Source organism: Myotis nattereri (assembly GCF_964212035.1).
Source record: "Myotis nattereri genome assembly, chromosome: 5".
Lineage (NCBI taxonomy): Eukaryota > Metazoa > Chordata > Mammalia > Chiroptera > Vespertilionidae > Myotis > Myotis nattereri.
In genome coordinates this window covers 25,732,724-25,759,822 of record NC_138080.1, presented here as the reverse complement: position 1 = coordinate 25,759,822, position 27,099 = coordinate 25,732,724, and the positions used below count along the sequence as shown (strand labels likewise).

The 27,099-nt window shown below is 54.3% G+C and overlaps 2 protein-coding genes across 9 annotated transcripts in view; one reads left to right on the top strand and one right to left on the bottom strand.

Moving 5' to 3' along the window:
• The window catches only part of DNM2 (dynamin 2), an 85,768-nt gene extending 65,840 nt beyond the window's left edge, over positions 1-19,928 (top strand). For 4 of the 8 annotated variants that reach the window (XM_081092085.1, XM_081092086.1, XM_081092084.1 and 1 more), the window contains 7 exons: positions 4,683-4,796; positions 10,537-10,646; positions 12,621-12,732; positions 13,536-13,703; positions 16,090-16,322; positions 17,382-17,633; positions 18,179-19,092. In XM_081092085.1, coding sequence (XP_080948211.1) covers positions 4,683-4,796; positions 10,537-10,646; positions 12,621-12,732; positions 13,536-13,703; positions 16,090-16,322; positions 17,382-17,633; positions 18,179-18,248 — 1,059 coding nt within the window. In that variant the 3' untranslated portion in view covers positions 18,249-19,092. Of the gene's footprint in view, positions 1-4,682; positions 4,797-10,536; positions 10,647-12,620; positions 12,733-13,535; positions 13,704-16,089; positions 16,323-17,381; positions 17,634-18,178; positions 19,093-19,544 lie in introns of those variants that run through there. The other 4 variants (XM_081092089.1, XM_081092090.1, XM_081092087.1 and 1 more) reach the window with 2 other exon arrangements.
• On the bottom strand, positions 19,685-22,630 carry TMED1 (transmembrane p24 trafficking protein 1). The gene is made up of 4 exons (XM_081092092.1): positions 22,422-22,630; positions 21,624-21,721; positions 21,298-21,481; positions 19,685-20,631 (listed from the first exon to the last, which is right to left on the bottom strand). The coding sequence occupies exons 1-4, from the start codon at positions 22,611-22,613 to the stop codon at positions 20,413-20,415; spliced, it is 693 nt and encodes a 230-aa protein (XP_080948218.1). The 5' UTR covers positions 22,614-22,630; the 3' UTR covers positions 19,685-20,412.
• Between the last annotated feature and the right edge of the window lie 4,469 nt (positions 22,631-27,099).

Below are 27,099 nucleotides of genomic sequence, written 5' to 3'. Positions count from 1 at the left end.
TGTCCCTTACGTCTCTTTTTCTCTGCCTGCTCTTCTTTGATTTACCTAACTTTGCATTTTCAAAGGGGGAGATCTTGGTAAGTACCCACTTAGTGTGGTAGCAAACATTAGAGAATGTCGTGGTGGTGGAGACCCCCCCACTCCTTAACATTCCCTTCCCCTCAAAATAAAAAGCAACTAACAATCAAGCTAACCTAAACCTCCCTGCAACAGCCTATGTCTCATGTCATGTTGCCCTGGGCGTAAGCGGACTTAACACAGACTAACCTGACCACTGCCCTGGAGGAAGGCCCCCCTCCAGCCCATTCCTAACATGTGGACCTGGTTTCCTGTAGGTCAGGGATGGCAAATACTTGACTAATACCCCTCCCTCCCTTCCCTCTATCACATCCTTCTCGGAAGATTTTGCTCAAGCTCTGCTGGAACTTGCCACTGCCACCACTTTGCCCCCAGTGCAGACATCACCGTGGGGAAATGTCCCCTTCCTGTGCTCATGGCAGACATTACTAATTGATCTAGCACTCTTTCCCTGTGCCTCTCCCCTGTCATGTGCCCATGGCAGACACTGCTAATCATTCCTGATACTCTTTCCTAAGCATGCCACCACTCCCCATTCTATGGCAGACGTGACTAACTGTCTGGGGAATTTATTTCCCATATGATAGCTTTGTATGTGACACAGTTCATGACAGGCATGACTAATTGACCAGGGAACTCACTACTGAATGCTGCCACTATCCTGCCTCCGTGGCAGATACACGATGGAGTAGGCTCTTCTGTGCCACTTGCCCCATCCCTTATCCTTTGCCTGTGGCAGACATCACTTGTTGATCCTAGCATTCTTTCCCATTGCACCTAGAATTCTTACCACAGCACTTTAGGCAGCTCCTACTCGTTGATGGGTGTGGCCCCCACATGAGTGGTATTTGCCATCCCTGTTGTTACACTTCCTCTCCTTGTGTGGCCCAGCCCAGTGGGTAGCAGCTGCTGCTTAAGTCTGACAGTTGAACTCTTTTCAAGGTGCCTGCCTCTGGGCAACTGGCTCAGCCCCAGCTCTCCACCTTGGAGAGCAAGGCCTGGGCCCCCAGCCCTAACAACAGCCTCCTTCTCCGGGACGGTCTCCCACCACCAGCCACTGAGGCACTGGGTCCCACAGCTGCCCCCTAGCATGGATCTTCGACCCCAGGATCTTTCCAGTAGCTGAGCTGATCCTGTGCCAGGGCCTCACTGTGCCCAGGGCCTAGAGTTCTCTCCGAGGATCCAGAAAGAGCCAGAGCTTGGGGGCGGAGAGAGCAAGAGGAATGGATTGTCTTTGGCTCCTGATTCCCACGTCACCTCCAACCCCCTTGGAACTTGAATGATTTCTTGCCTCTAAACAGTCCAGGGGCCTGAGAGGTTTAGTCATTCTTTTCCTGCTGGATTCCAGACCCCTGGCTACAAAGCCCAGCCCTGCTGTGTGCATGGCTGGTCCCCGGGTCTCCCAGCGGTGGTTGCTATCCCCACCTGGGCAACCGGGGCTGGAACCCTCACCTGGGAGGAGGCTGGCCCACCCTGCTGGTGGGCACCAGCTGTGTCGCTTCTTGCCTGCTGCCCATGCTGTCCCTGTGGTCCTTTCTTCCACGCTGGCATGCCTTGCTGTGTACCCTGGAGCCCCGCCTGCCTCTTCTGTCTCTCCTGCCCATCCTGCTCCCATCCCCCATTGTTTTAAGGCCAGTCCCCTTGGGCACAAATCTGGCTTTTGGATGAGGGGGCCCAGGTACTCCTTTTCCTTTAGGCTCAGCGCCTGTGTCTGCCACCCACGGCTTGCATCTTTCCATGGCGGGGTTCTGTTTCTAACCCCAGTTGGACTCACATGAAGGCAGCTCTCTGGATGGCTCGAGGGAGAAAGGACCTAGGGGGCTTCTTCAGGTCCGATTAGCAGCCTCCTGCCCTGAGACTCAGATGCGCCATTCCTGGCATGGCCCCCATCTCATACCACATGCCCTGGAGGCAAGCGAGGCCACCAAAAGGTGGTTGGGCACAGGTGCCCTGCCGAGGCCTCATGGGAGGATTTATCTGGGGACACTGACGGCCTGTCTTTCTGTCCCCCTCTCCCTCCCTTCCCTGGCTGTCAGTCAGTGACTGATTGAAGGTTAGAAACACCCACTCTGGGCCTGGACGAACCCGGGCAGGCCCTGCTTACCCCTGGGGAGCAGAGGAGCAGGCATGAGCAGAGCCCTAAGCGTGGGAGCTGGGTGTGGTGGCCCCATACAGGGGCTGCTTCCCGGGTCCTAAGCAGGAAGGCCTTGGCCTGAGTCTGGAGACCACCCTTGCCCTCAGCCTGACCTACTTTCCTGCTTTACCTGGGACTCGAGACTTTTAGTGCTAAACTGGGGTGAGTTGGTCATCGTGCTGCGAGGGAGGATACCATGGCCTCTGCCTCCTTGCCAACCAGGCAGCCTGCGCCTGGACAGGTGTTAGAGGTCACTGCCTGCTTCCTGATGGCCAAAAGATTCCAAAATGCTGTCTAGTCACCCAAGGGAGGGAGAAGTCTATGCCCTTGGCCTTAACAAGGGCTTCCTGCTGGCATACCATGCCATCTCCAGCCTGGGCAGGGGCTTCTACATGGTGCAGGGGTCTCTGAGCGCTCTGTGGCCATCTCCATCTTTATGTTCTGAGGCTCAGAGCCTAAGTCTAGCCCCAAGAGGAGTAGGGGTTGGGGGTTGGTCGCCCTGTTAAGATTTGGTAAGCCTGGGGTCAGGTCAGGGTAGGCAGAATGCAGCCCGTCCTGATACCCACCCACTAGGAAGGTATGTGGGCCCCAGAAGCACCCCCAAATCCTCATGTAGGGTGCTCCTGCCCCACCCCAGTCTGGGGTCCCACCACCAGCTCTTCTCAGCTATTTGTGGCCGCTTGCAGCCTACTCTCTGCAGGTAGGCATGGGCTGTTGCTGCCTTGGTCCCAGGCAGCCCTGCCTATGCCTCCACACGCTTCCCGCTGCCCTGGGGTCCCCAGTCCCGATTGGTGGGGGGCTCTGGCCCACACATGTCTCCATGGCCCAGGGATCATGAGAGCATTGCCCCCAGGCTGCCTGTGTATAGCTGTCAGGTGAGTCCCCTGCGCCAGCCTGGGTTCTGCCTCTCACTCAGATGACAGCCACCGCCTGATGACCCCGTCCGGGAGGTCTCCCAGCCCGATGTGTCAGACAGAAAAGTGGGACGACGGGGCATATTCCCTGCAGGCCCCAGGGCTCCGGATGAAGGCATCCCTTCATCCTCACGCCCGGAAAGGGAGCCCCAGCGTGGGGGCTGCAAAAGCAGGTACCTGTGCCCGCTGAGCACCTGTCCTGGTTTGCTGTCAGAGCCAACAGAGGAGGCAGCAGAGTCAAGGCTGAGTTGAGCCTCTGCCGCTTGGCTCCTGAAAAGATAAAATAACTGTTTCATTGTGGGGGTGACTCCTCCAGTCCTCCATTGACCTTCCAGAGAGGATGAGGGGCAGGGCCCAAGGGCATCCCTCATGCCCATGTCTCGTGAAGATAATTGCGATCATCCACTGTCACGTGCTGTGTGGCTGCACACACAAGCCTGGGTCCCTCCTCGGGGCCCCTTTCAGCAGGCATACCTTTGCCACCTGTGCTAACTCATCCTAACCCCAGGCATGTGAGGGATCAGTGACTGTCCACCCAAGTGCCCCATATGGGTTTCCAGCAGAAAGTGCTTGGGGCAAGATGAATTTGGTTGGCTGTTTTTTTTTATATATATAAATTTTTATTGATTGATTAATTTTAAAGAGGAAGGGAGAGACATCAGTTTGTTGTTCCACTTATTTATGCATTGATTGATTGATTTTTTAAAATATGTTTTTATTGATTTCAGAGAGAGGAAGGAACAGGGAGAGAGAGCTAGAAACATCTATGATGAGAGAATCATGGATCAGCTTCCTCCTGAACGCCCCCTACTGGGGATCATGCCTTGACTAGAAATCAAACCATGACCTCCTGGTTCATGGGTCGACACTCAACCACTGAGCCACACTGGCTGGGCTATTTGATTTTTTAAAATATATTTTTAAAAAATTGAAAGAGAGGGAGAGAGAAATACTGATTTATTGTTCCACTTATTTATGCATTAATTGGCTTGTATGTGCCATGGCCAGGGATCGAACCCACAACCTTGGCATATCGAGATGCTGCTCTAGCCAACTGAGCTACCCAGACAGGGCCTCATTGGTATATTCTTCTTTTTTTTTTTTTTAAATATATTTTTATTGATTTCAGACAGGAAGGGAGAGGGAGAGAGAGATAGAAACATCAGTGACGAGAGAGAATCATTGACTGGCTACCTCCAGCACGTCCCCTACTGGGGATCAAGCCCACAAACTGGGCATGTGCCCTTGACTGGAATCGAACCTGGGACCCTTGAGTCCACTGACCGATGCTCTATCCACTGAGCTAAGCCGGCTAGGGCAGTAGATTCTTATATGTGTCCTGACTGGGGATTGAACCCACAACCTTGATGTATTGGGCTGACACTCTAACCAACTGAGCTCCCCAACCAGGGCAGGTTGGCTGTCTTTGAGTTGTAGGTGTCTCTGTCTTGTTCCCTGGCTTCCTGTCTTGCTGGGGGCAAGGGCTCTGGCTGCTGTGCTGGGGGTGGGCTGGGCCGGGCGGTGGGTCCTCCACTGAGCTGTGCCCTTCTCTCTAGGTGATCCGCAAGGGCTGGCTGACCATCAACAACATCAGCCTCATGAAGGGCGGCTCCAAGGAGTATTGGTTTGTGCTGACGGCCGAATCTCTGTCCTGGTACAAGGATGAGGAGGTGAGTGGCTGGCAGAACTGGAGCCAAAGGGCAAGGTTAGTGGCCCCTCACTTGTCACTCCCTCACTCACTTTTTCATTCATTTGCTTACTCATTCACTGACTCGTTCATTCAAGAAATGTTTCCTGAGGCCTCCTGAGTACCACTGTGCCTCAGAGGTCACCATTAGGATGGTAACAGCCAAGGCTGGAGGGTGTCCCAGGCACCACACATCATATCCCAGCCCCCATGGCCCCTGTGGGGTCCAGCCGGATGGAGGAAAGGAAGATGGGGGAGGGAGCCACTGGTGGGCTGGAAACAGACCTCAGCCTCTAAAGGCATAGCAAGGGGAAGTTCTGGCTCTCAGAGGGAACACAGCCTGGGGTCAGGGACTCAGGCTTACAGCCAGGCTGCTGGAGCATTGGGATTCCATGGGATACAACCTATATGGGCTCAACCAAGCCCTTAGCCTCTCTGGGCCTTCGTTTCCTCACCTGTGAAGTAGAATGAATGGCCCCTACCCACTGTGAGGTGCTGAGCCATAGCGTCGTCTTTAGAACATTACACACTTTCTTGTCCTGATCAGAAGGACAGAGGGAGGCCTCATGGAATAACACCAGGAGCTGTTGGGAGCACCTCAGGGAGCAGTATTGCATGCTGTTTGAGCTGCTGTCTCCATGAACAGGGAGCAGGGGGCGGGGAGGGAGGGAGGCGAGAGGGAGGCGCTGCTCTTCAGGTCCATCCTCTGTCTATGCTCTAGCCCAGTGGTCGGCAAACTGCGGCTCGCAAGCCACATGCGGCTCTTCGGCCCCTTGAGTGTGGCTCTTCCACAAAATACCGACTTCTGCTCATGGGCCACGAAGTTTCAATCGCACTGTATGTGCGGGCCCGCACATGGTATTTTTTTTGTTTTGTTTTGTTGTTTTTTTAAAATATATTTTATTGATTTTTTTACAGAGAGGAAGGGAGAGGGATAGATAGCTAGAAACATCGATGAGAGAGAAACATCGATCAGCTGCCTCCTGCACACCTCCTACTGGGGATGTGCCCGCAACCCAGGTACATGCCCTTGACCGGAATCGAACCTGGACCCTTCAGTCCGCAGGCCAACGCTCTATCCACTGAGCCAAACCGGTTAGGGCCGCACGTGGTATTTTGTAGAAGAGCCACACTGAAGGGGCCAAAGAGCCGCATGTGGCTCGTGAGCTGCAGTTTGCCGACCACGGCTCTAGCCCATTTTCCCATCCAGAGTGGCCCATTTCTTTGCTTATTATCCTAATGGAACAACCTAACTGTGGCTTAGTGGCCTGGGGGTGAAGCCACTCCTGCGGGCCCTGTTGCCACTGTGATGGGCCAAGGGGTCACCAGCAGGAGCGCTGTGTTTCTGTCCTTTTCCTGGGTTGCCTTCGGAGAGCCCCGTAGGCTCTCTGTTGGCCAGGACAGTGTTGTGTGTCTGTGACAGGCCCCAAATGAAGGCACTTCCCCAAACAGAAGTCTGTTTCTCATGTGTCCCTGGTGAATTTGGTGGCCCTGTGATGCAGGCTGACCAGGGCGTCGGCTTCTCTTTTCCCGTTGCCGCCTTAACACAGGGCTCCCCTCACTGTCCACGATGGCTGCCCCACGCCCATCACCACATGGCCTCCAGCAGCCCCAACAAGGGCCTCACGAAGAACATGCACACATCACCCTGCTCAGGTGTTCCTGCCCAGAGTCTAGTCACATGGCCCCTGTGTGTCCTGCTTATCTGGGATGGCATAGCCCAGCCCAGCCCAGGTGCCCTCAGAGGAGAAGTTAGCCCTGGGGCCTCCCCTGGGGAATTGGGAGGACCCCCCTTTGGAAGTGCCCAAATAGGAGGCCTCATTGGCAGATGACACCTAGGCCTGGGCCAAACTGCGTATTTCCACCCGGTTCAGAGACGAGGCAGGTAGCGCGCTGTTTGGGCCCCTGGTGGCTCTTATTTATGACGCCCACTAGGCCACCCGTGGAAGGTAACCTCCCCTCAGGGAATCATCACACTGTCAGTGAGGAAGCTGAGCCTCCAGCCAGTGACTTCCCCGTGGCACAGAGCAGAGAGGGGGCCCGTGGGTGGGTAGAGGGCACAAGCGCCCTGACCCGAGAGACACCTCAGCCCCACAGCCCAGGCCGGATGTGGATTCCTAAAAGGGGCCGTGTTTGGGGGTGAAATCATCCCACCCACATGAGTCCAGATACTCACCCTGGAATGTTCTGGAAACCTCAGGAGCTCTGAGTCCACTGAAGGGAGGGACCCTGTCTGGGTGGCTGTTTTTTAAACAAAGGTGGGGGGTTGTTCAGGACCCCACAGCTTCATAGGGTTTGGATGCGGGGGGGGGGGGGGGGGGTGAGACCAGGCATTCCTCAAGGAATCCTGGTGGCCACATCAGCACTAAAATGGCTGGGTGAGGGGTGGGGTGTCGCCTTCGCATTTTTTCCCTCTCCGCCCCCATCGTCTGAAACCCAGCCTGCTCTGTGGTTCGTCAGCTGTCAGGCAAGCTCAGGGCTGGTCCCGCCTTTGGGCTCGGGGGTCCCAGGGCCTGGTGTCAGAGGGGCTTCTGGGCCCAACCCCTAGGCTGGTTCACTGCTCGCCACCATTGCAAGTCCAGTTTTCAGAGATTCTCTTCTTGAACTTGAAGAGAGGCCAGGCCCTTCGTTTACCTCTCACCTGGGGGTTGAAAGCAGGAGCCCCAGACTCTCCCTTGGGGCCCCAGACCAGAGCCAGGGGAAGTGTTGGGAGGAGGGTCGAATGCCTGCCGGTGGTAATGAGAACCAGCAGGCCTGTGAAAGGGGCCTTGTGTGTGCCCCAGACACAAAGCGGGCTCAGATCGGGAGGGGCAGGAGTGAAATCCTGTGCCTCCGCCCAAGTTAGGATTCCAGCCGGGACCCTCAGAGTCACACATGGTGGCCACCCCCAGGGCCAGGCTACTTAGAGAAGCCTCAGAGAGGGGCAAGACATTTATATTTCTTTATTTAAAAAAATAAACAAGAGATGGTTACTGCAAGAGGTGGGTGTTGGGGGCGGTGATTCAGCCAGGGCCCCCCAACCTTAGGACCGGCATCGGGGCTCCCTCTGCCTTTTCCTGGAGCCTTTTCTCCCGCCCAAACCCTTTTTCTGGACTCCAGAACCTTCCATCTGAGTCTCCACCCCGGTGGGAAACAGGTTGGTGGGCAATAATACTCACCTCCAGGTCTGCCTCTCTGTGGGGGTGGCAGCAAGTTTGGGGGGGCCCCTGTCCCGACGTGCTGCTGGCCCAAGCCCAGCCTAACCAATGTGCAGACTACTGTACACATTCAGAGCCCCCTGAACAGGTAGTCTGAACACTGGGTTGGCGGGGCTGGCTGTCCATCCCGTGGGCCCCCCAGGCAGCGACAGGGCCACCACGCTTCAGCACCTCTGAGCAGGCGAGGAAGCCACTGCTCCGCCCGTGACAGTCCGCTCTAGCTTTTCTGACGTGGCAGGGCTGGGCTGGCGTACATCTGGAGAAAGTTGTGGGTTTTCAGGAAATCCTAAGGAGGGGGTGGGTGGGAAGGAGGGTTTGGGTCCGTGGCCTCTGCGTGCGGGAGACGCTTTCCTTGGGGGTCGGGATAGGGGCGGGCGCACACGCACACACAGACACACACACAGCGGCCGTGTGTGTGTGTGTGTGTGTGTGTGTGTGTGTGTGTGTGTGTGTGTGTGTACGTGCGCCGGCAGCATCAGGAAGGCAGCCGCTGTGCTCTGGGTGGAATCACACTATAAACAGTTCCAGATGTGGCGTCTCGCTCGGGGTCCAAAAGGACTGTGACTCAGTTACTTGGCCTGGCCAGCTGACTAGAAGCTTCCTGCCTCAGGACACAGCAGGGTGGGGGCAGTGAAGGCCTTTCCACAAACTTCCAGTCAGGGAACTCCTGCCCTGTTCTCTTCTAAAGCCCCCAAACTGCCTGGGACAACGGGTGCACCCTGTCTTCACCACACTCTGTCCCTTGGGCTCCAAGTCTGGATCCTGAAGTGTGTGTGTGTGTGTGTGTGTGTGTGTGTGTGTGTGCCATTTCCTGGGCACTGGGCCCCTCTCCCTGCCTCCCGGCAGCTTGGCCTGGAGAAGTGCTGTGTCTGCCTCCTCCCTGCCCAGAGCCTAGTAGGCTGACCCTGGAGCATGAGACACAGACAAAAGAAGGCCTGGTGTCTTGTAAGCACTGGCTCTGGGTTGGCACATGATCAGTACTTTCTCACCTCACACAAGGAGGGCAAGGCTCCTGTCTGCCTTTGATAGACAGCGGGGAAGTGGCTTGCCCGGGGGCACATGGGCAGGGAGGGGCAGAGGTCTGAGCGCCCAGTGCCCGAGGACAGCCCATGCTTGGCACCAAGCTGGCCACTAGCTCCTGCCCCCCCGTCTGTGGTCTTGAAACTGAGGGAGCCCCTGGCCCCTTCCCCTCCGCCACGGGTTGCTCTTGAATTTGGAAGCAGCAGCCATGTTGGGCTTTGTTCTGGGGCCTCTGGCAGACAGGGACAAGACAGGTGGAAAGAAGTGAACTGCTGGGTGAGGAGACAGGTCTCCAAAGTCGCCAGGAGGTGAAAGGCCGGGAGGATGGGGACGAGAGCGTGGTCTGGGGCACACGTCCCTCTGTGGCCCGTGCTGCCTGCTGTGTGGCCCTGGGCAGCCAGCTTCCCTCCCTGAGCCTAAAGCTTCCCTGGCAGGGATGGTGGAAGGTTTCATGAGCTGATGGAGGAGCAGCACTTCACATTGGCTCTTGAGATTTGCCATGGGTCATGTGGGCATGGGAGCTGGGGAACCCTGACACAATGCTCTGGTTTCCTGGTGTGAAAACCCAGTTAAAGTGTGCAAGCGCATGCGCACACATGGCCTGGCTACTGTGAAAACTAACAATGATGCGCTGGCCCTGTAGGTGCTTTGCCGACAATGGTGGGGAGCACTGGGCTCCAGGGCTGCTTCCCCAGGGGCACTTCCTCAGTGGGGCTGCCCTTAGGAAGCCAGTGACACTTCTGTGGCTTTGGAGCTCAGGCATCCGTCAGTTCAGTGGGCCTTGCTGTCCAGCTCCTGGATCATCTGAAATCCCAGCCCTGCCCCTGATCCCCTGCCTGCCCTTCTCAGTGCCTCTGTCTCCCTCCCCTCTGTAAATGGGAGCATAGTGGTAACTCACTTCCGGGCTCATTATGAGGCCGTAGCTGAGTTAGCAGTTCATTCCCTCAGCCTGGAGGGGAGAAGTGGATTCTGGGTGGAGTCAGAGCTGGCCAGCTTTGAGCATCCATTGTGTGTCAGCAGGGACCAAATAGACAGGAGTCCCTGCCCTCCAGGAGCTGAGGAGTCTGTCCGGTGACAGACGGCAGCCCAAATCAATAGCAAGATATACAGTTGTGTTGTGAGGGGAAGCATCAAGGAGAAAGAAGTTGGGGTCTGCGGGAGGTTGGGGTGGGCTTAGGGCGGGTGTTGCCAGGGTCTCCTCTGCACAAAGACCGGAAGGGGGCAAGGAGGGAAGCCACGGACGTGGAGTGCTCCTGGCAGAGGTCCCAGATGTACAAAGGGTCCTGGGTGGGCGCCTGCCCAGGATGTTCAGGGAGTGTCAGGAGGCCAGCATGGCTGGGGCAGGGGGAACGGGAGGCAGCAGTAGTGGGTGAGTTAATCTGAGTAACGTGGCTAAGATGAGAAGCATCAGGTGTTGGCAGTGGCCCGTGCAGTGGAGCCCAGCCCCGGGCATCCTCAGGTCTTCAGTTAAACAGCATAGGCTGACCCCTGCCCTTCCACCCTCAGGAGAAAGAGAAGAAATACATGCTGCCTTTGGACAACCTCAAAATCCGTGACGTAGAGAAGGGCTTCATGTCCAACAAGCATGTCTTTGCCATCTTCAACACGGAGCAGAGGTGAGTGCCCATGGGGCCCCAGGATGGAGACTCCTTCAGTCAGTCATTCAGCAGCATCCACTGAGCACTTGATGAGTATAGTCCCTACCCTGGCATATCACATTCTAGAAAGAGAGTCCATTGAAAAAAATGCCATGGGTGGTCAGGGAGGACCCTCTGGGCAGAGACAGATGAAATGATGCCAGGAGCCTTGGAGGTTCTAAACAGGAATAGGACCTGACTCAGGTGCTCACAGCGCCCTCTCGTGGCCATGGGAGACAGACATGGGGGTGTGGCGGGAGCCCAGGGCACCTGGAACAAGAGACTGTGCTGATCCAGGTGGGAGATGGTGGGGCTGGACCTGGGTGGCGCTTAGGGACATAGAGGGGGAGTTGGCCAAACTTCTGGTGGATATGGAGAGAAAGGCATTGCTGGTGACCCTGAGCTCCTGCAGGGAGGGAGCTGCCAGCAACCATGATGAGGAAGGTGGAGGCAGGGTAAGCTGGGAGACAGGAGCCATGAAGAGGGAGAGAGGCCTGTGGGGTTTGGGGAGGTAGCTGGGTAGATATAAGAGTGTGGCATTGCCGAAACCGGTTTGGCTCAGTGGATAGAGCGTCGGCCTGCGGACTGAAGGGTCCCAGGTTCGATTCCGGTCAAGGGCATGTACCTTGGTTGCGGGCGCATCCCCGGTGGGGAGTGTGCAGGAGGCAGCTGGTCGATGTTTCTCTCTCATCGATGTTTCTAACTATCTCTCTCCCTTCCTCTCTGTAAAAACTCAATAAAATATATTTAAAAAAAAAAAAAAAAAGTGTGTGGCATTTAGGAACAAGCCCCAGGAAGGGATGTGAATTGGGGAATTGTGATTGCAGGATAGTATTTAAAGTCAGACCGAATGGGATCCCTGAGTGAGTTCAGATGGGGAAGGGACCAGGAGGCCCTCAGTAAATCTTCCCATAGTGTGTTGGGAGACTTTAGCACAAGTAAAGGCACTTTTCTCAACTCAGGAAGGGAGGCCCCCTCCTCCCCCCCCCGCTCCCCCACCCCGCCCCAAGACACACATACCCTCATCCAGGAACCAGGGACCACCTGGGCCAGCTGGCAGGTGATTGACATCCCAGCTGGCCCCAGGGCCACCACCACATTGCTTCTGTGCACCACCAATTCCAGCTGAGCCCCTGTTTTGTGTAAGAAAAACTCTATCCTTTTTTCTGGACTGCCCTCAAGACCTACTTTGGCCATCAGCTGGCTCCAAAAACCTTTATAGCTCCGTGAGGCTCACCTACCTCCCCTGCCCAAGAATCCCTAGCCGGGTATGTGGCAGAACCTGAGCTCTGCAGCGGGACAGACCTGTTGGGGAGCTTTTCCTGACTGAGTGACACTGGGCAACTGTCCCACCACCCTGGCCCTTTGTCCCCCTGTGAAAATATTACCTGATAGATTGTTTAGGAGTTTAGAAAACCCAGAATAATAGTAACAGAAACAAGATAGATGTTTCCTTTTTTTATATAAATCAAATTAAGACTTTACCATCCAGGGCAAGTGGGGTAGCTCCACAGGTATGTGGGCCCAGGTCCTCCTTATCCCTCAGCCTTGCTGCTCATTGTCCAAGGTGGCTGCCAAGCTGCAGCCAGCCCGATGCTGATGCGGGCATCAGAGAAGAGTCGGAGGAGCACTAAAGGCGTGCCTCTCCCTTCACCACTCCTTCCACAAGTCTTTCCAGGCCCCCGCTCACCACCAGTTGGCCAGAGCTCCATCAGGGGTCGTGCCCCACCTCACACCCAAGTCTCTCGCAGAGACTTTGAGCAGCTTGGCCGTCTCAGCCATGCCCGCCTGTGGGACAGGGTAGGGTACAGAAACTGCTACCACCCTGGGGTCTCTGGTCGTGAGTGTCTGGGTCACATGTGAATCCCAGTCACTCAGACCCTAGAGCTCATTACACCCAATCTGGGCCCACGGTCAAGGTCAAGCATGTGCCTCTCTCTCTTCCCATCACAGGAATGTCTATAAGGACCTGCGGCAGATCGAGCTGGCCTGTGAGTCCCAGGAGGAAGTGGACAGCTGGAAGGCCTCCTTCCTCCGAGCTGGTGTCTACCCTGAGAAGGACCAGGTGAGGCGCTCCATGCCCTGCCTGGCCAGCACCCTTCTGGCTGAGCTGACCCCGCCTGGGAGAGGAAGGGGCTAGGACAGCCGTGGGCAAACTACGGCCCGCAGGCCGGATCCGGCTCGTTTGAAATGAATAAAACTAAAAAAAAAAAAGACTGTACCCTTTTATGTAATGATGTTTACTTTGAATTTATATTAGTTCACACAAACACTCCGTCCATGCTTTTGTTCCGGCCCTCCGGTCCAGTTTAAGAACCCATTGTGGCCCTCGAGTCAAAAAGTTTGCCCACCCCTGGGCTAGGATCTCAATAGGATGAGTCATCTCCAGGCTGTATTTACCACAACTTTCTGAAGGCACGTAGCCCACACCCTTGAGCTCACAAAACAGAGAAGTGGAGAGGATTTTGTCCTCAGGGCCCAGAAGGTTCTCCAGCTGAAGCCAAGGACAGGATGAGTCGGGACTAGGACCCCATCTGCTATGTTTTCTCTTCTCCTTGAGGTAGAGAGAGCATGGCTATCCACATCCCCTAATTAACATGTTCTCTTTTTGTTCTTTTTAATTGTTATTCTTAACATTTGTTTCAGTCTCCAAGAAGATCTAACCCGCTTTGGGCCATGGTCACCTCAGGTCAGGGCAGCTCAGTCCAGGGGCAGGCAGGGCCACATGCCAACATGGATATCAGGAGCCAGCCCTGGAGGGTTGGTTGGTTGTGGGTGGGACAGGGCAAGCAATTTTCAGAGAAGGGGGGCTCCCTATGCTCTCCTTATACCTCAGTCACCCTTCACCACCTCTCTCCCACCTTGCAGGCAGAAAACGAGGAAGGTGGAGTACAGGAGAACACCTTCTCCATGGACCCGCAGCTAGAGCGCCAGGTGGAGACCATTCGCAACCTGGTAGACTCCTACGTGGCCATCATCAACAAGTCCATCCGTGACCTCATGCCAAAGACCATCATGCACCTCATGATCAACAACGTAAGTATCTGGCCCTGCAGGGCCTCAGTCACAGGGATGGGTCAGTGGTGGCCACAGCCAGATTTGGCCTAAACACTATAAAATAAAAAAATTAGTTACTACATTTTAAATATCAAAATCAGGATTCCCAGCTTCTTCTGGGAAATTGGAAGGTACAAGCCACACAGGGTTCATTACATTTGTCAGGTAACTTAAGCTAACACGACATGTGTGCACTTTCTCTAAATTAATCTTTTTAGTCTTACAGTAACCATAGGAGAGGGACTGCTGTCATCCCCATTTTATAGATAGGAAAGTGGAGGCCCAGAGAAGTCAAGAAACCTGCCCCAACACTCAGAAAAGTGGAAGCTGGGATTCTAAAGTCAGACTGAGCCTATCCTCAACTTTAGCCTAGTGTTGGCAGCCTTGGCCTCCTGATGGCCTGCAGCCCAGACCGCCTTTACTTTCAGCGTTACCTGCCTGACCTGAGCTCGCAAGCCTTTCATTTAGGCTTGTTTTTGATAAAATGCCGCTGTACTAATGTCTCCCATGTCAGGCCTTTGGCTTTGCAGCAGGTACTCCGAAAGCTATATGACCAGGTTTGATTTGTGTTGTGACCATAAAAACTGAAACTATGACAGGCTCTAAAGCAAAAATCCCAAATCCCTTCCCTTTTGTTCCATTCTTCACGGTCTCCTTCTCAGTGATGATCAGTGTGAAGTTTTGTGGGTGCCCTGGTATATTCTTCACATATTGATGAGATTTATGATATAAACTAGAGGCCTGGTGCACAAAATTTGTGCATGGGAGCGGGGCGGGGGGGCGCATCCCTCAGCCCGACCTGCAACCTCTCCAATCCGGGAGCCCTCAGGGGATATCCTACTGATGGCTTAGGCCTACTGCCTGTGGTTCTCTGCTGTCTGTGGGGCCTGCTTGGCCGCTCCCGGGTCGCTGCGGGTGACAGCCAAGTGGGCCCTGATGTCCGCAGTCTACGGGGCCTGCTTGGCTGCACCCAGGTCGCCGCCAGCGACAGCCAAGCGGGCCCTACCGTGCGTGGTCTGTGGGGCCTGCTTAACTGCTCCCAGGTCGCTGCTGGCGATGACCAAGTGGGCCCTGCTCTCAGCGGCCGCCCCCAGAACTGGAGGACTCCAGCGGGGCTGAGAGGACTGGACGCTGCCATCTTGTGGCTATGGGCACCGCCATCTTTGTGTGGGAGTGACAGTTAATTTGCATATTACTCTTTTATTAGATAGGATGGTTCTGCAGCCTGAAATTTAAAATGCATATATGGGCCCTAACTGGTTTGGCTCAGAGGATAGAGCATCAGCCTGTGGACTGAAGGGTCACAGGTTCAATTCTAGTCAAGGGCATGTACCTTGGTTGTGAGCACATCCCCAGTAGGAGGTGTGCAGGAGGCAGCTGATCGATGTTTCTCTCTCATCGATGTTTCTAACTCTCTATCCCTCTCCCTTCCTCTCTGTAAAAAATCAATAAAATATATATTTTTTTAAAAAAAATGCATATATGGGCCCTAGCCGGTTTGGCTTAGTGGATAGGGTGTTGGCATGTGAACCAAAGAGTCCCAGGTTCAGTTCCGGTCAAGGGCACATGCCCAACCAGCGTGGCTCAGTGGTTGAACATCTAACCTATGAATCAGAAGGTCACATTCAATACCCCAGTTTAGGGCTCAATCTGTCTCTCTCCCCCTTCCTTCCTCTTCAAAATCAATAAAAATATCTTTTTAAAATCTTTATTGTTGAAAGTATTATATATGTTCCCCTTTCCCCCCCATTGTCCCCTTCTAGCCTGCCCCCGCCTTCACCATCCTGTTGTCTGTGTCTGCCCTCCTGCCAGTCTCAATGTGCTTTCTTCTCTAGTTTTAGGACTTCCATTCAGCCAGATTTCAGGCAGCTCTGAATGATGGTTCTGTATTTTAGTTGTAATTTGGATGTGGTTGTGGGAGGCTGCTAATACTGGCCGGCATTTACCTACGCTGCCATCTTGGTTCTCTCCTTCTTGGTTCCCTTGAGCCTCTCACCTGTGTTTTAAACATCATACATGTTCTACGATAAATTAAAGACAAAGCGCCCTGGCCGGTTTGGCTCGGTGGAAAGAGCATCGGCCTGTGGACCCAAGGCTCCCAGGTTCAATTCTGGTCAAGGGCACACGCCTGGGTTGCGGGCTTGGTCCAACGTGCAGGAGGCTATCAATGATTCCCTCTCACCATTGATGTTTCTATCTCTCTCTTCCTCTCCCTCTCTAAAATCAATAAAAATATTTAAAATAAAATTAAAGACAAAGAAAGCCCTTTCTATTGTGGTGAATGCTTTTCCAGCCAGTCTCAATGGTCAACTGAGTGCATGGTCGGTTGGTGGGAAGCTCTGACCAGTCTGATCCTTGTCCCCAGACGAAGGCCTTCATCCACCACGAGCTGCTTGCCTACCTGTACTCATCGGCAGACCAGACCAGCCTCATGGAGGAGTCAGCCGAGCAGGCCCAGCGGCGAGACGACATGCTGCGCATGTACCACGCACTGAAGGAAGCGCTCAACATAATAGGGGACATCAGCACCAGCACTGTGTCCACACCTGTGCCTCCACCCGTTGATGACACCTGGCTCCAGAGCACCAGCAACCACAGGTCTGTAAGGCCTGGTCACCCGCTTGCTGCAGAGGCTGCTGCCTGCAGGTTCCTAGCTCCTCTCCGAGCCCACGAGTGGGCAGGGTAAAGGGGCCCAATCCGGATGGCATAGCGCCCAGGCAGGGCTAGTCACAGTGGGAACTGCTAGCCCACCTCAGCCTCAAGAGACTGGGAGAAGGGTTAAAGGCCAGACTGTCTCTTGATGCCTTCCATTGCTTCAGCCTAAATGGAAGCCAGAGAGGGGAAGAGGCCCGCGTGACACTGGCCAGGGTGGTCAGCCTCCTCAGGCACAGAGCACGGCTAAGAATGGTGGGTGGAACAGGATCTGGAGGGGCAGAAAGGGCATAACCAGCAAATCTCCTCCCCTCTGACCACCCCTGAGCTGTGGATGTAAATGAGACTCTGGTGTGGGTGGGTAATTCAGAGCATCAGGCAGGGAAATCTAATCAGTAGAAGGTCAGGCAAGTGGTAGGAGAAGATAGGTCAAGGAAATCTCATAGAAAGTGTCAGCTTTGCCGAGACCTCAGGGAACCAGAGTTAGGTAGGGAGAGGACACAGCATCCAGCAGGGGGAGCAGCAGGTGCTCAGGCCCTGGGATAGCTTGTGGGGCACCTGGGACAGGGACTTGTGGCCTCTGGAAGCATCTGATCATGATTTATAGGGTAGAGCTAAGCTCTGGTAGGATTTGCAACTATGGAGGGTGGATTGGAGGAAGCACCGAGGTGGGGAGGCCCGAGCAGAGCCAGTGAGAGTAAAAGTCTGTGGAACTGAGGTCAGAGGGAAAAAGGAGCCCTTAGCCAAGGACAGGGAGGTCTGGGGTGGGAGGGCGGCCATTTCTAGCAGGTTTGGGGGTGAGCAGAGGATCCCAGTCGACTTGCACTGCCCCTTGTCTAGGACCAGGCGTTCACTCATATCTCCCTGAGTCGTAGCTTGTCCCAGCCCATTACAGAGGAGGCCATTGGGGTCAGCAGCCCCAGCCCACCTCTGGCTTCTGTGGCTAACAGGCATGGCTGGTGTTCCTGCCCACTATTTCCAGCTCACACCCTCTTTCTTCCGCAGCCCCATTCCGCAGCGGCGACCTTTGTCCAGCGTGCACCCCCCAGGAAGGCCTCCAGCAGTGAGGGGCCCCACTCCAGGGCCTCCCCTGATGCCTGTGCCGGTGGGGCCAGCAGCCTCCTTCTCAGCGCCTCCCATCCCATCCCGGCCCATACCCCAGAGCGTGTTTGCCAATAATGACCCCTTCATGGCCCCGCCTCAGATCCCGTCTCGGCCCGCTCGGATTCCACCCGGCATCCCCCCCGGAGTGCCCAGGTAAGGCTGGCCCCCTGGTTGCCTACCATCTAGAGCCACTGGCCTGAACCCTGCAGGGAGTAGAGGAGTCACTGGCATCTCCATTTGACTGGTGGGGAAACTGAGGCCCAGAGAGGCCAAGTCAACTGCCCAAAGTTCCGGAGTCAGGTGACTCCAAGGCTGCAGGCCTGTCTTCTGCCACACAGCTTGGGACCCTCACACGGGGCCTCTTCCCCTGGCCTTTGCTTCTTTACTGAGGATACACATCAGTCAGGGCATAACCCTGCCCTGCCTCTCCCCACCTTGCAGGCCAAGCTCTCTTCTCCCCACTTGTCCTGTGAGGAACATGAGGTCCAGGGCGGGTGGGGGACTACCCAGGGTCACACAGCAAGTGAGTGACTGCAGGCTACCAACGCCTAGGCTTGACAGACTCATTCCTGGCCGCCTTCAGAGCATCTAGCAAAGGGCAGCAACCTGGGAGGGGGTGGTGGTGGGGCCTGGGTCCTCATTACCCTGCTTCTAGCCTCACTGCCATCTCCCCCTCCCTGTCTTTATTCTCTTTGCAGCAGAAGACCCCCGGCTGCGCCCAGCCGGCCCACCATTATCCGCCCATCCGAGCCTTCCCTGCTCGACTAGGCTGCAGGGGCATTTTCTCGAGGGCTCCCTGTGCACCCTCAGTGCAGGAGCTTTGTTGATCTGGGCCCCTCCGCCGCCCCTGGCCCTCTCATCCCCATGCCAGGCCCAGGCTCCCTGAGTCTTTCCTAACCCTGGCCTGGCCGGGGGCGGGCCTGGCCCCTACCCCCAGCTGGACATAGCACTGAGGGGCCCTGGATCCTCAGTATGGGGGGAACTTGGGTGTTGCACTTTGGGGGATGAGGCCTGAGGTAGCAGAGGAGGAAACTGGACCCTGAGCACCATCTTGAACAAGGGATCCCGGCTGGTATAACAGGGACTCACCCAGGGGCTTCTCAGGCCTAGAAAGCCTGAGTAGACCAGGCCTTCTGGAATCTGGGCACCAAAGGCGCCTGTACGCCTAGTCCTTGCTGGGGTGCAAGGAATGTGTCCACATCTCAGCAGTGGGAGCTCCTGGTGGCAAGACAGGAGCCGCTCCAGTGCTGCCCGCCTGCCCACGTTGTACATATTCCTTTCTTGGCCGGATTAACTGCACGGCCCAGCCTTGGCTGCCAGAGGTGCCTTTGCCAGGTCTGGAACCCTCAGCTCCGCTGGCCTCGCTCTCTCTTCCCCTCCCTCCTCCCCTCCTCCTCCTCCTGGGTCCCCAGAGTGGCCTGGGTTGAGGGCTGAGTGGGTTGGGAGGCTTTGGGAGCCCCTTGGCTCCTACCCTGGCCTCCTACATGGGGCGGGCCCCAGGTGGCCACTCTCTGAGCAGACCTCGCTCACTGTTCGCTCGGGCTGACCACTGTAAGTGCCTGCACTCTGTATCCTATTAATAAACTAAAATAAAGGGAAGAAGCTTCTGGTGGCTGCTGTGTGGGCCTTTTGTGTTGGCGTTCAGGCTGAGGGTGTGGACTGCTTGCCTTCCCCCAAGAAGGCCTCCAGTGAGGACCCCACCCTTTCTACCACAGCCTCCCCCACACCTTACTCATGGGGGGGCTGCTCTTGTGGGGAGGACTCATTCCAGAGGAATTCTTGCTCTAGAGGGGAGAGCTTTTACTACCCATAACATCTCAGGACTGGAGGAAAATACCCCCCCCCCCCCCCCATAACCACACTGAGGCCTGGAGCTGGCATCCAGATCCCTGATGGGAGAAGGAATCCTGGCCTTCCACCCCAAACTGTCGTGGTCAGGCACTCTGCCCTGAAGTCCTGAGCACTTCCCCCAGGCCCCCTCTCCCCCTTCTTGGGGCCCCAGGCCTTCTGGCCCAGCCGGGGACACAGTTAAACTTTGCTTTCTGATTTTTCTCTTATGCCCAGGCGACCACCTCCATCGGCTCCCGCCAGACCCTTCTTCTGAGCTTCGTGAGAGACCCCTCCCGCCTGCCTGGCTGCCCTCTTGGGGGCAGGTCTGTCCTGGCCGGTGTCCCTGAGCCCCAGTCACCAGGCTATGTGATTTTCTGATCATAATTTATTGGCTCCAGTCCCCAGGCCAAACCACCCTTTGTTCTGTGAGGCTCCTGTGTGGGCTTCGGTCAGGCTACCCTCAGCCCTGTCTGGGGCCCCTGCAGGGAGAGCAGGAGGGGCAGAAGGACTTGCAAGCCCCGCTCCTGGAATTCTGTTACCAGACCTCACACCTAGCCCCTGCTGGGCCAAGGGGCCGGCTCCTTCCTGTCAATAAAGCGACTGTCCTGGCAAGAACACTGCAAGCTGAGTCTCCTTCCCAGCTCCGGCATGAACAGTCGTCCTCAGCAGCAGCAACAGGCCCCAGGTGGAGCGACAAGGGGAAGGAAGGCATGGGGTTCCGTGAGCAGCAAGCTTCCTCCCTCCATGTCCTGGCTCATAGGGCCAGTGGGGGAGGGAAGAAAAAGTTTGCTTCCTGGATCCCATTCTGCACCAGGCAGTGGTGGTGCAACTGGAAGGCTCAGGCTAAGGCACATTCAGGGGACAGGCGGGGCCAGAAAATCCCAGGGTTGCATTCAAATGCTGCAGTGCCCCCCACGCACAATTTCCAGGAAAGCAGATGCAGTCACTGAGCTACCCCTTCTGGACGGCCCAGGCCTGCAAGCCAGCCAGTATTCTGGCCTGGAAGGGAAGACACGGGCCACACCTCGGGCCCCGAATAGGAAACTACGTCACACACACATGCACCCTGCTGCCGTTGCTTTCCCTGTTGTTCAGGGACGGGCTACGTAGGCACCGGGCGCTTATCCTGGAAGAAGCGCTTGAGTGTGCAGACCTGCAGCACGGCCACCAGCAGCAGCACGGCCACGTTCACGGCCGACCAGAAGGTGACCCGTTCCAGGTTGCCCTCCTGCAGGTTGCGGTCCCGTGCTTCCAAGGCTCGCAGCAGGGTCAGCATCTGGATGCTGCGCTCCAGGCGTATCCTCATGGTCTCGATAGACTCCTATGGAGCAAGGAGGGAGCAGGGTCAGGCCTCTGTCCTTTGGGGAGCAGAGACTGATAAAACGGGGAAATGGGGTGAGAGTCTGTTGGTCGAGGAGAGAGCTGAGAGCACAGACTGACCAGGCTGCCTGTTTGAATCTAAACCCTCACTCTGCCATTCACTGGCTGTGAAACTATGAGCAAGTTAATGAACTCCCTAGGCCTCAAGTGCCTCCGAATTGTGAGAACTGAATGCTTACATAAGTGTAAAGAATGTATTTTTTTTTAAAAAATGAATGTATTTACTAGTGGATAACAGCACAGTTTGCTGAAGCCAGACTGCCTAGTTTCAAATATTGGCGCTGCCAGTTGCTAGCTGTGTGGCCTTATAACAGTTACTTAGCCATCCTGTGCCTCAATAAAATTGGGGATGATTTGAGCACACTGCCTAATTCATAGGGTGGTTATGGAGATTTAATGAGTTATTTAAGCCCTTAAAATCAGGATTTACACCTAGAAATGTGCTATGATTTTTAACTGAGCTGCTACTGTTAATTAAGTTGGGGGCATCACTGGTAGGAAAGGCTGGGCCAGGCCAAGGAGGACCCCAGCCAAGGTTGGAGGGCAGGGGCACACAGCGCAATGCCAGAGATCTGGGAGGACTGGCCCCAGCTCAACCTGTGCACACCTTGATGTCCTCCATTTTGACATCCAGCATCTCCTCAGGCTCCACGACCTCTGCCCAGCCTTCGACCTCCTCATCATCCTGCAGGCTGTCAAAGATGAGTTCGAAGAACACCAGCTTCTCGGAGATTGTGCTGAAGGAGTTGTCGAAGCACAGCTTGTAGTCCCCAGCCTCCGTGGGTTCTACCCTGGGCAGATAGGCAGACACACAGACATGACCCTGAATGGCCGCCAGCCGGACTTTGAGAAACAGGCAGGGCGGTAACCGGAGGCCAATGGGGAGGGGCAGGGCTGTAACCGAACCCCAGCAGGCAGCAGGACTTAACTCACGTGTGCACCCCATCTGCCTTGCGGGACTCACTGACCAGCAGCACACCCTGAGGGCTCTCCAGCGTGAAATCCACATCCAGCCCAGCACCTGCGATCACCTGGGGGGCAGGTAAGAGCAGGTGGAGGGCTAGAAGTAGGCCAAGAACACCTGCCAGAGGAGGCCGGGGCTGGACCACCGAGCAGACCCATACAGACCACTAAGAGCCTACCTGAGCGATGACTGACACCCACACCTGCAACCAGGTCCTGCCCCACCAGTCCTCCAGGCCACGCCCACTGCCTTGGCTCTGCCCCCCCCCCCCCCCTCGATATGACAGCTTTGGGATCAGCTCCTTCCTCTGGCCACGCCCCCGCCCCCGTGGGAAGTACTTCATCGGCCAAGCCTGGCCACGCCCCTGACTTGATCATGCCCCAAAGGAGACGACCCAGTTCAGCCTTTAGCCCAAGCCCCCCAAAATGTAGATCTCGCCCTTTCTCATAGCGCATCCTAGTCACGCCCACCAACCTCTTCAATCCGCCACAACATTTTGGTCACGCCCACGGGGGCCCGACCCTCTGAAGGGCGCTATTCCTCCCGACGGCCCGCCTCCAGGCTGTCGTCCTCTAGCCCCGCCTTCGTCCTTTACTCCCACCCCTTCTGCTCCCACGCGCTGCGCCCGTCCCCTTCGTAAGATCCCGCCCCCACGCTCTTACGCACAGGCGCCCGCCCCTTTCCTCTTTAAGGCCAGCCTTGCAGTAGCTGTTTGGCCACGCCCTCTCCCCTTGGCTCCGCTTGCTCTCCGGCCCAGGTCCCTCTACCTGGTACTCGGTCTCGAGGCTTGCGTTGGCCGGCGCGGACTGGTAGAAACATTGCTTTCTCCCCGCAGGCAGCAGGAATGTGAACTCGCCGTCCTGTATCGGTGGGGGCCCGGCCCCTCTCACCCCCGCTGATGGCAGTAGGAGCCCCAGGGCCAAGGCTAAGGCCGCGCTGGCCGCCATCATCTGGATCATCCTATGGTCTCCTAATGGGTCGTGGCTCCTTTAAGGGCTAGCCCTGCCCCCTCTGCACTCAGCGGAGCTCATTGGCAGCTGCTTCTGCCCGTTATGCGAAACCAGCAGAGTTGGGAGTGTAGGACCTCCTGAGGGTGTAGCTGCCCAAATGAATGCCTGGTGTGCCCGAAAACATTCAACCTTATAGACTTTTCTTCTAAAAGACCCCCATTTTCAGTTTCAATTGCTGGTGAAGGAAAATGACAAAAATAAGTAACAATATTACGTTCTTCTCAGGCAAACATTAAGACAACTAAAGTGGAGGCGGTCGGGTCCTTCTCCAGGGGTTCTCAGCCTGTGGGTCGCGACCCCTTTGGCGGTCCATCGGCCCTTTCACAGGGGTCACCTAAGGCCATCCTGCATATCAGATATTTACATTATGATTCATAATAGTAGCAACGAAAATAATTTTATGATTGGGTCACAACATGAGGATCTGTATTTAAAGGGCCAGAAGGTTGAGAACCACTGAGCGGTTTCCCCAGAGTAGGCCACGCGTGAAGACCGTGGGACCATCTTGTCAGGCTAGAACAGGGCCAAATAGAGGACGGGCGTGGCCCTGCAAGGGACCCGTAGGGCTCGCCTATGAAAAGACTCGGCTGGGGTGGGGGGCTGGGGGCGCAGAGAATCGTCCGTATGAATGGGGGTGTCATATTATCTCTGGTCTCTGAACAAAGCCTCAGCTTCGAAGCCCGACTCCTCATTCCTTTTGTGCCTTGGAACCGTCGTCACTCTGTCCGTTTCCTCACCCGGAAGTTGCGGGTAATGAGACCTGAGTGAGGTGCGGCCTGGCCCACAGTGAGCAAGCGCTCGCTTTTCCTTGCAGAGTTCTTAGACTTGGCCCCGCGGGCACCCCGAGGGTCTCAGACTTGGGGGCCAGCAGGTCAGCAGAGCGGCTCAGGCGGCCCGTTTTCGAGTCCACAGGGGAGAGGAGGCGAAGAGTGCGGGCCTGGGCCCCCGTTCAAACCCCGCCCCGCCTTCCCTGGAGGCCGGGACCCTGCTGGTCCTCAGTTAGCTCAGCTGTAAAGGGGGCTGACGTTAGGCCCCCCTCACGGGGCTCAGTGCTTGGTACATCATAGGTCCTCATACATATCTGTGACAGTCTAGGTTACCATCCAGCCCTTCAGTCTCTCCCTCAGTCTGGCTTAGAGGACTCGGGGACGACCGCCCTCTGGGAAGCAGACAGATAAGCAAGGAAGTCATGGGAGAAATGGATTCTGCTTGGTGGTTCCATCTCAACATTAGAAAAATTGTTTAGACGGAAAATTTCACCTTTTTTAAATTTTCTTTTTTTTAATATATTTTATTGATTTTTTTACAGAGAGGAAGGGAGAGGGATAGAGAGTTAGAAACATCGATCAGCTGCCTTTTGCACGTCCCCTACTGGGGATGTGCCCGCAACCAAGGTACATGCCCTTGACCAGAATCGAACCTGGGACCCTTCAGTCCGCAGGCCAACGCTCTATCCACTGAGCCAAACAGGTTAGGGCAAAATTTCACTTTTCTTTACTGGTTTTAAAGAGGGCGAGAGAGAGAAACATTGATTTGTTGTTCCACTTATTTATGCATTCATTGGCTGGTTCTTGTATGTGCCCTGACCTCACTGGGCATTGAATCCCGCCCCCCTCCTTGGTGAATGGGGATGATGCTCTAACCAACGGAACTATCCAGCCAGGGCTGAAATTTTGAATATACATATAGGACGGGGAGAGGTTGGCAGATAGTGGCAATTACTCTTTAAATACAGCTGCTGGCTGTCAGCGCCTTCCTGCATTTGAAGAATGTGGAGCAATACCACTTTGTAATGTCACAGTTTATGAACAGTTGTTTGTTTCACTAGTTTTTCTATCATTCAAACTCTGCTTGAACATTTTGAAGTAGTTGTGGAGAATGGATGGTTCTTTTCCTTCTTTTATGTTGAGAGCACCTTTATCCAAGCTGGAGACCAAAACCAAGGAAGGACTTAGAAGCAACAGGAGAGAGCCCAGGCCGTGCTGCTTTGGACTCTAGAAACGTCACAGGGAAGAAGCGAGTCACATGGGCTTCGGAAAAACTGAGAAGTAAAAGTCAGTGACACAAGTGGGCCAAGGTGGGACTGCTTTTCGCTCACTGAAAAGTCAGAGAAAAGGGAGCTTTAGAAAAGGGGGTTCAGCGGGGTTCGCCTAGGACGAGCTGTCGCTGCCCACGGCTGCCCTGGTTGCAAGTCTCATGGGGGCTTTTAGAGTTTAGGAGAAAGAGAGCAAACGTGCAGGCCCAAGAAAAGGAGAGCGCACTGATTCCTTTTTTAAAATTTTTTATCGCTGAAGCCGGTTTGGCTCAGTGGATAGAGCGTCGGCCTGCGGACTGAAGGGTCCCAGGTTCGATTCCGGTTGAGGGCGTGTGCCTGGGTTGCGGGCGTATCCCCAGTAGGAGATCTGCAGGAGGCGGCTGATCGATGTTTCTCTCTCATTGATGTTTCTGACTCTCTGTCTCTCTCCCTTCCTCTCTGTGAAAAATCAATAAAATATATTTAAAAAATTTTTTTTATTGATTTACTGAGTGGAAGGAAGAGAGAGAGAGAGAGAGGGAAACATCAATGATGAGAGAGAATCATTGATCGGCTGCCTCCTGCACACCCCCCACGGGGGATCGAGCCCACAACCCGGGCATATGCCCTTGCCCGGAATCGAACCTGGGACCCTTCAGTCTGCAGGCTGACGCTCTATCCACCAAGCCAAACCGACTAGGGCTGATTCCTTTTTCAATGGATTTTGTAATGAGGTGAAATTCACATTACATAAAATAAGTCACTTTACAGGGAATAACTCAGTGACATTTAGTACATTCATTATGTTGTGCAACCTCCACTTGTACCTACTTCCAAAACATCAGCCCAAAGGAAACCCTGTACCCAGTAAGCAGTTACTCCTCATTTCCCCATTCACCCCAGCTTCTGGCAGTTGTCAAGCTGCCTATATGAATTTACAGATTCTGGATTTTCCATGTAAGTGGAATATGTGACCATTTGGCTAATTGCATCTAGCATAATGTTTTCAAGGTTCATCCTCATAGCATTTATCTGTATGTAATTCCTTTTATGACTGAATAGTATTCCATTATATGGATCACCACAATTGGTTAACCATTCACCTGCTGAAGGACATTTTAGCTATTGTGGATAATGCTGCTGTGAATATGTGTGTGTGTGTTTGTGTGTGTGTATATTTGTTTAAGTATCTGCTTTCAATTCTTGGGGGTATACACCTAGGAGTGGAATTGCTGGATCATATGGTAATTCCACATTTAACTTTTCTGAGGAACCGCCAAACTCTTCCACAATGTCTGCACTGTTTTCATTCCCACCAACCATGTTTGAGGGTCCCAGTTTCTCCACATCCTCTACACGTTATTTTCTACTTTATTTTTATTACAGCCATCCTAATGGGTGTGAAGATGTATCTCAATGTTATTTTGATTTACATTTCTCTAGTGATGTTGAGCATCTTTTCATGTGCTTGTTGGCCATTTGTATATCTTCTTTGGAGAAATGTATATTCAAGTCTTTGTCCATTTTTAAATTGAGTTCTTTTGTCTTTTTGTTGTTGAGTTATGAATTTTTTATATGTTGTGAGAGAAAATGGAAGAAAGAAAAAAAAACAATGAAAAACCTCTCTCACTCTGCAGCTCTATGAAGTTTTAATGCTTCACCAGGATATTTCCAGGTCTGCCTTAGCCCTCGCTTCCTGTTTGTGCAGAACCTAGAGATTAGCCAGAATGAAAGCTTGTCTTTTCAGGTCTTTCTGAGCATTTTCCTGCCTTGGGGATGCACAATGCTTTCTAAATTCCCCAGTATATATGGGTGCTTTTCAATGCTCTAATTACCCAAAGAAACTTCCACCCCAGCTTTTCCTCACAGCTGCTAGCCTGTCTGTCATTGTTCTCAGTTGTAATCTTGCCCTAGGTGGCTGTGGGTCTTCTTTAGCCTTATACCAGTGATTTTGTACCCTTTTCATCTTTTGTTGTTGTTTTATTTTAAATTCTTTTTTAAAGTATATTTTTATTAATTTCAGAGAGGAAGGAAGAGGAAGCAAGAGATAGAAACATCAATGATGAGAGAGAATCATTGATTGGCTGCCTCCTGCACACTCTCCACTGGGGATCGAGCCCACAACCTGGGCATGTGCCCTTGACCAGAATCCAACCTGGGACCCTTTAGTCCGCAGGTTGACGTTCTGTCCACTGAGCCAACGCGGCTAGGGCTTATTTTAAATTCTTTATTGTTGAAAGTATTACATAAGTCTCTTTTTTCCCCCCCATTGACCTCTCCCTGGCCCCAGCACATGCTCTTGGCATCTTTTTCATCTTATGTCACACATAAACTAATTACTAAAGTTCTGTAGCACACCAAAAATATATTTTTTGCAGATCCAACAAAAAAATAGGTGTAATATTAATTTATTCACACAAG